The sequence below is a fragment of the Tasmannia lanceolata genome, unplaced genomic scaffold (assembly GCF_043159265.1).
Source record: "Tasmannia lanceolata isolate RefF3 unplaced genomic scaffold, GAP_Taslan_0.1 ptg000037l, whole genome shotgun sequence".
In the NCBI taxonomy this organism is placed as follows: Eukaryota; Viridiplantae; Streptophyta; class Magnoliopsida; order Canellales; family Winteraceae; genus Tasmannia; species Tasmannia lanceolata.
In genome coordinates, this window is record NW_027518714.1 from 19,245,001 (window position 1) to 19,253,088 (window position 8,088).

At 40.0% G+C, this 8,088-nt stretch overlaps 1 protein-coding gene across 1 annotated transcript; it reads right to left on the bottom strand.

Annotated features, from left to right (window-relative positions):
• Positions 1 to 5,348: 5,348 nt before the first annotated feature.
• On the bottom strand, positions 5,349 to 7,640 carry LOC143861295 (protein FAR1-RELATED SEQUENCE 1-like). The gene is made up of 5 exons (XM_077372231.1): positions 7,522 to 7,640; positions 6,498 to 7,197; positions 6,126 to 6,386; positions 5,493 to 5,749; positions 5,349 to 5,424 (listed from the first exon to the last, which is right to left on the bottom strand). Exons 1-5 carry the CDS (start codon positions 7,638 to 7,640, stop codon positions 5,349 to 5,351), a joined length of 1,413 nt encoding a protein of 470 aa, XP_077228346.1.
• Between the last annotated feature and the right edge of the window lie 448 nt (positions 7,641 to 8,088).

Genomic DNA, 8,088 nt, shown 5'->3' on the forward strand with positions numbered 1-8,088 from the left:
GCCCCACCCAGATTTTTCAACTTAAGCTTGCGGTCAACGCCATTGGATGATCCAAGCCGTCCATTTGATGGGCTGCGACGCAAATAGGTTATGCCCCCAAAATCATTTCGATGGGATGATCGTAACCCTCCGATCTATAAGGTTTCCGTAATATGCAATTTCTCTATTGTCTATCATGAGAAGCTAAATATAATGTTTTCCCACTCCCATCCTCAGCTGGCCGCACTTCCCAAGGTCCCCTCGCCTCATTTACACCTAAACATGGTGAATTTCTCTCCCAAAATACTACAATTTTTCGTATAAATGATTTAACTACACCAACTCGGCTGAAGCTTTTGGAGTAATTGTTTGTTTCGCATGAGTAACAGAGCTATTGCCTTACCGCAGGTACTGGGTTCAAAACCCAACAACTACTTGATATTGAAAAATCCACATGCACAACCAACCTAAAAAAGAGGGGTCACACGTGAGGGGTAGCGTTGAAGTATAAATGATTTAATCTTGACCCATCAAAAAGATTTTGAAAAATATGGGAGGGTTTGACCCAACCCGTAAAGGTCCGGGTGACACGGGCCAGGGCAAAATGACCCGGGAAAATTTACGGGTCACAAATCTTGGACTCGTACCCGGCCCAAGAACTGTACGGCCTACCCCTTCCTTTATGCTTTCTAACAAAGGCACCCATTAAAGCCACATAATTTCAATCCTACCCCCTCCTTTATGCTTTTTAACAAAGGCACCCATGAAAGCCACATAATTTCAATCTTACCCCCCCCTTTATGCTTTTGTAATAAAAAATCTATAGGGTGATCTTAACCGTCCGATGTAAGAGGAACATCATATTATGGAAACCTCTATCGATTGGACAGCTAGGATCAACGTATGGAAATGATTTATGGGGCACAACCTATTGATGTTATGTTCCATCACATGGACGGTTTGGATCAACCTGTGATGTGGTCAGTACAGTTCTTGGGCTGGGTACGGGTCCAAGATTCGTGACCCGTAAATTTCCCCGGGTCATTTTGACCTGGCCCGTGTCACTCGGAGCCTTACGGGTCGGGTCAAACCCTCCCATATTTTTCAAATTTTTTTTGATGGGCCCATAAATTAATTTCTTCAAATCTTTGCACTAGTCTATCCCCCACAGTTGGTGGGCCCAAAAAATAATTTCTTCAAATTTTTGAACGAGGTAGGCCCCACCTGTATTTTTCAAAGTGCATTGTACGCACCGCCCCATGATCCAAACCCTCCATTTGATAATCATAGCCCACCGATCTAAAGAAAAACTGCATATTACGAAAAACTCTATAGATTGGAGAGTGTGATCATCCAATGGAAATGATTTTTGGGCACGACCTATTTACATTCTGGCCCATCAAATGAATGGTTTCGATCATCCTATGGTGTGGGTCATGCATTAACATTAAGGCCAAATTGTAGGCCCCACCCAGATTTTTCAAATGAAGTTTGCGGTTAACGCCATAGGATGATCCAAGCTATCCATTTGATGGGCCGCGACGCAAATAGGTTGTGCCCCCAAAATCATTTCGATGGGATGATCGCAACCCTCCGATCTATAAGGTTTTTCCGTAATATGCAGTTTCTCTATTGTCTATCATGAGAATCTAAATATAATGTTTTCCCACTCCCCGTGCATCGCACGGGGTGTCCCACTAGTATATATATATATATATGAGAAAACGGTTCCTACACATGTGTGTAGGAAGTTCTCTACACATTAGTAAGGGGTTTTCAAGCTTTTAACGACAGCCACATGATTAATGTCATCTCAGCCCTACGTTCAAAATTACCTCTCCATCGAGCAAAGCTCTGTTTCCTCTCCATCGAGCAAAACAGATGGAAAAAAAACGAGAGAAAATGGCGTGCGTCTCCTCCTCTCTTTCTCTCAAACCCTAGCTAGCCTCAACCCATTTTTGTGTGACGGTTTCAGCAAAGCTTGAAAAACAGATTGAAAAAAAAAGCTTGAAAATGGCGTGCGTCTCCTCCTCTCTTTTTCTCAAACCCTAGCTACGAAAAAAACCCAAAATCTCGTCTCCTCGCCCTCATCTCCTCGCCTCTCCATCTCGGGTTTCCTCTCTCTCTCTCTCTATTGCTTTTCTTATTTTTACCAACAGATTTCATGGTTTTTTGGGTTTTTTTCTCTTCCCTTTCTGTGAACTGATGTGGGTTTTTTTCAGGGCTCGTTCTCTTCGTAAATCCCAGCTGAAACCGTCGCCCTCATCTCGTCGGGTGAGGATCTCCTTCACCAGGTAAGTCCTTCTCCACCCCTGTCTTTATTTTTCCATTTTTTTTTTGTTAAAAGAGGAAGAATCGGGCATCCCAAATCTCACCCTCTACCCTCTACCCAAATCTCACCCTCTACCCATTCGTGCCCTCCCAAATCTCTCCTCCCATCTGCCCTAACCCTTTCTCTCCACCCCTTACTTTTTTTTCCATTTTTTTTTAAAAAAGAGGAAGAATGGGGTGCAGATTTTGTGGTTGTGTGGGATAAAAAAATCCGATTTTGAGGACATGTTTTAAGCCTAAAAAAACCTAGTTTTTAAGCATGCAAAAAACCTGGTTTCCTTGTTTTCCCTTGTCTCATATTTGGATTTTCATGCTTTTCATTTGCAGACTTAAAACTTGGTTTTTTGGGTACCTAAGCAAAGCCCCAAATTGTGAAGTATATAGAGTGTCTCATACAACTCCTATGATTTGCTATTGTTTCTTACATACATATGTTCTATATTTTTTGTGAACATCATTCAATAGATGTTTAGTTTATGTTGTTTATTTTTTGTGGGTTTCAAACATGATTTTTTGTGAACATCATTTAATGGATGTTCTGTTCATGTTGTTTATTTTTTGTGGGTTTCAAAGAGGATTTTTTGTTAACATCATTTAATTGATTTTCTGTCACATTTGAAGTGGAAATATGGGATATGTTCTTATTGTGTTTCCATGACCGCAATGAAACCTTATTTACATTCAAATCATTGTGGTTTTATTGATATTGTTAATCCCTGGTTTTTTGTGTGCAGATAGTTAAGATTAATCGATGGCGTCGTCTACTGAGAGTGATGGTAGTTCAACTGTGGTGAATTGTGAGTGTCAAAAGAAAGCCTGTATCAGAATAACTAAGTCAGATAAGAATGGAAACCGAGGACGACCCTACTACACATGTGGATTCGTTGTAAGTAAAAATTCAATACGTTTCAATACGTGTGATTTAATTTCTTGACCAAATTTCAAATTCCTAAAGCTCATACAACACACAGGAACTTGGCATCAAGAAGTGTGAGTATTTCCGTTGGTGTCAAAATGATGTTGACGACAACGAATTTCGTTTGAGGAGGGACAACATGATTGCAAATCAACGTCTGCAAAGGTTGGAGAGCGAGGTTGCCAAATTGAAGGTGTTGGTGCAACAGGGATCTGAAGCCATTAAAGTGTTGGAAAGGTTGGATAATGAGGTTGCTGAATTGAAGGTGTTGGTGCAACAGGGACGTGAAGCCGTTAAAGTGGTCGAGAATGAAACTGGGTGGATTAAAGTTATGGGTGTTGTGGTTTTTTTTCTTGTTTATTTTTTTATGAATGTAGCAGTAAGTGAGGTGAGAAGAATGAAAGAGTCTCAATCATATTGTAACAGACATCAACTCTTGTAATGCTTTGCTTGTATAGTTGTAAGCTTCATATGCTTTCGCCATTGTTGCACTTGTAAATGCTTTAACCACAATCCAATGCTTTGAGACCTCCGGCTTTGCCATATTCAAAGATCTTCCAATGATATGACTAGGACAAGTTAGCTACAGAGAGTGTGGAAAGAGCTTTTTGGCAATTGTAGATTATTTTCCTCTGTAGCAGCTGCTGGTTTTTTAGGATCGGAGGGACATTTCGTAGGGTCTGATGCTGCTGTGTTCTTTTTGGTTTTTCTGTCAGGTTCTTTAGGCAGAAAAAATGTTGCTTACTTCTGAATTAATAAATCTCTTGACTCACCTTGAGCTTCTATTTAATAGAAATTGAGTATGTAGCACATGAACCTGTTGATATGGGGAGTCTTTTATTTGCCTGGGACTTTTGAAAGAAATGAAAACTACTACTTCCACAGCCAGTACATCTGAGAAAATCCCTAATAAAGTTGAGGAATGTTGGAAAGTTTGCAGCAGATACACACAAAAGTGAGAGAAACCATCCTAAAAAATATAGCCAATTAAAAGGAGAAGGCTGAGATGAAAAGAAGGAATTTAGCCTTTGAAGTTGCAGACAAGGTCTGTATATGTTTTTCCCCAAAGAGATTTCCCAGTGGTTTGTACGCCATGTTGAAATCTTGGCAACGATAGATGACAATGCTTATCAGGTGTTGCTTCCATAAGGGTCGACAATTGATAATCCGTTCAATGTCAGGCACATCTATGCCTTCTATGATAATACTGTTGAGAACTCATGGTCAATTTGTGTTCAAGAAGAGGAGGAGGGAGATGCAAAAGCATAAACTAAGAGGGATTATATAGAGGAGGTCGCAGCCAAGTTTCAGGGGAAACAAGACCACTCCAAACGTATCAGATATTCTGAGAGGCTTCAAAAACAGCAAAAGAAAACTTTGCTTGCCTCAACTTAGTACAAGAAATGGTTAGGACAAAGATTGTGCGATTGGGTCCAAAATCAGTTGAAGCTGTTAAGTTTGTTACGGTTAGTTTAGTGATTTAGTCATTTGCTAGCAGGTTAGTTTATTCATTTTAATTTGTAAAATGCTGGTATATAAAGCCCAATACTGCCAATTTTCTGTGTTTTTTTTTTATTGAATTGAATTCTGGAGTCTGAATTTGGAGAGATACGATTGTCTTCTTCAGCAACATTCTCCGAAGCAATGGAATGGCAGACATTAGTTAAGCCCAGCCTTGTACTAAGTTGAGGCAAGCAAAGTTTTCTTGGGAAAGGGGTCATGTTCTTAACTGTATACAAATTTGGGTTTGCCATTGCTGATGTTATCATGGGTGGGACAATAGATGTAACCCGGTTTTCGCATCATTAATAAAATTGTTACTTTTCCAAAAACAAAAAACATAAGCTGTTGCTAAGGACAAAGCTTCTAAAAATATCGTGGCCAATAAATTGACAGAGCTTTGATATTGTCAACTGAATTGGTAATTGGCATTGGAGCTGCAAATAAAACTGATGCTGATGCAATTCAACAAATTCATGTTAGTGACTCGTCCTTGCTTCGATGGGAACTTTTCATTTTCAATACCAGCCAAACTAGCAAATAACTACTTAGATTTCCATTTTTATCACTTGGAGAAGCTACCCACCTTGGTAATTTCAGTAACAGGTTCTAATTCACCATCTCACTGTTCCCCGAATACCTTCACAGCTTTATTCAAGTCTCCCAAATACCCATAACCCATAAACAGAAAAGCAAATCTATAAACAGGAAAAAAAAGAAAAAAAAAAGAAGCAACAATCCCCTTCAATGACAATAGTAGCCAAACAGGCAAAGTCTTCCTCCTCCATGTCCTTCCTCATCCCCATCACCTCTACTATGAACCCACCACAGCAAATTCGAAAGCGAATTCCCATCATCAAATCCATTCAAGCTCCTGATCTTCTCCAACGCCGTCTCTTTATCATACACCTCCTGATTCCGCCCATCGGCAAATTCAGCCTTACACAATAGCAAGCCCAGCCTCAAAGCTCCAAGGTTCACACCATTACCAACCAAAATGCTTGTTACTCCCATGTTCGAGACCTGTAGAGAATGTTGACCAAAGTTACATGAATGGTATAAATGTAAGAAGGTGAAGAACTAAATACATAATGGATTTTCCAACTTGAAATATTCTATAACTATGGAAAGAATACAGGAAACTACGAAGATATAAATGAATTTCAAATGCTTTAGAAGAAAAATGCAAGAGTTTTAATTAAAAAGAATACAGGCATTATGGTTGTTTCAATAAATCTATTAAAAGTAGATTTCATTGTAAACACTTACTTACTGCACTCCAACGGTGGTCCTCCTCCTCGCCAACTCTAACCTCTTTCTATACAACCTTCGTTGTAGTCATCTATATGAGAAACATATTATAAACCTTCCAGTTTGGAAAAAATTATTACAAACATACCTCTTCCTCGGGTATGTTTTTGCACGTGGTCGCATAATGGCCTTTTTCTCCACATTTTTTACACGTCCTTTGCTGCTTTGGTTGAGATTGAGAGGCCTCCACTAGAGATTTAAACCTTGTAGCATTTTTTGGCCGACCCTTGGTTCTCACAACTTGAGGGTCGTGAATACGTATCTTGAGAGGATAGTTGGATTGTACTTGACTGCCATTGCTTTCCAAGACACTGTCCTTGTCTTTCTTTGCTTGTTCGCATTCCGCCACCTACACATTTAAGTCTTCTTCCATCTTCTTCAAAATGCTCTTCTTTCTCGGGTGTTCATCTAGTACTTTATGAACCCTTGATGTAATGCATCATCTCTCAAATGAAGTTACTTCGTCACTATCTCCTATGCATGTAGATGCGAAACTATTCACTTGATATCTCGCCCCAATGGTCCACCTATTTAAGAGATATCGCTCAGGAATAGAACCTAAACGCCTCATATCCATTATGCGAAGTATGTGTCTACATAGAATCCCTGCGGTCTCAAACATCGCACACTCACATGTAGCATTAACACCTTCCGATACATCATATATAACCTTGTAACTCTTCCATTCCTCCTCATTATGCATTCTTACCTTGTATTCAGTGACGTTCCCATTCTCACTCTCCTTGTCCTCCCAACAATCAATACTCGCTAGAAATTGAAGTTGGAACAAGTCAAATTTTTTCCTAGTATAACACTTTGCAGCATCTGCTTCCAATGTGCTCTTTGTCTTCAATACTGCATGTGATGATTTAGTCCTCCAATCCTCTTCAGCTTCCTTTTTCCGCCGAGCCACAAGTGCCTTTTCATATTGTACCACGAATTCTTCTAAAGTGGTACTTTGCTTAACAAATCCATCGAAGAAAGCATTAATGCTTTCGCTTCGTGCACTTGAAGTCATTCCAGCTGTAAATGTGTCTCTAAAATAAGCAGGAACCCAGTGCATTCGTAAATCCCACATCTTACATAACCAATGTCTGTCATCTAAATTATATTTCTCCACCAACGCTCCCCATTCCTTCTCACTGTCGGCTTTGTGTTTCCTATAAAACCAATGGTTGTATTCCTTATAAAACTGACTAGTTGCATCTCACATGTCTGGAATATGCTCAACTAGATGCCTACTAATGTGCCAAGAGCAAAAGCGATGGCGTGTATTTGGAAAAACATGCCTAATTGCGTTTCTCATCGCCCCATCCATATCAGTTATTATACACCCTGGAGCTTTGTCAAACATGCATTTTAATCACTGTCGAAACAACCAAGTGAATGTCTCCTCCGTCTCATCTGCTAAGAGGGCACAACCAAAAAGTGTAGACTGTCTGTGGTGGTTTACGCCGGTAAATGGTGCAAACGGCATCCTATACCTGTTCGTCTTATAAGTGACGTCAAAAACAATTACGTCGCTAAAGGTTAGGTATGCCTCTCTGGCCCTCGAATCCGCCCAAAACATCGATCTCAGGTTTCCATCAACATCTATCTCCATGGCAAACTAAAAATTCAGATCTTTCGCTCATTTCTGTTGGAACTGATTAGCTATTGTGGCAGCTTTTCGTCCCATGTTGTTAGCCCTATGTGCTCTCAAATGAGACGACACCTGATCTGGTGTGAGAGCACTAGATGAACCATCATTTGAAGCGTTAATTGCCCTTGCAATGCCAGAAGGACCAAACCCATCACTGTGCATTTTATCCATCAAGTTTTTACATGAGGCTTTCTTATGTAATGTATTATGTGAATGATGCAATCGTGTATTCAATGGAGATGTAAGATCATGGCAATGTTCTTCCACAAAAATTCTAACTTCCCACTTATCCTCTTTTGTCAAATTGATTTCCATCTTTGCCTCGCAACCCTCTCATGTTTCACGACGCCACTTCACATCCATCCCAATCTGTCTCTTATCATTAGGATTTCTCAATCCCTCTTTATCA

Coding starts and splice junctions, on each gene's coding strand:
- LOC143861295 (XM_077372231.1), bottom strand. CDS start 7,640: ATGGAGATAGATGTTGATGGAAACCTGAGATCGATGTTTTGGGCGGAT. Junction 6,387..6,497: donor GCATAGGAGATAGTGACGAA/GTAACTTCATTT, acceptor TTAAATGTGTAG/GTGGCGGAATGCGAACAAGC. Junction 5,750..6,125: donor AAAACATACCCGAGGAAGAG/GTATGTTTGTAA, acceptor CATTCTCTACAG/GTCTCGAACATGGGAGTAAC.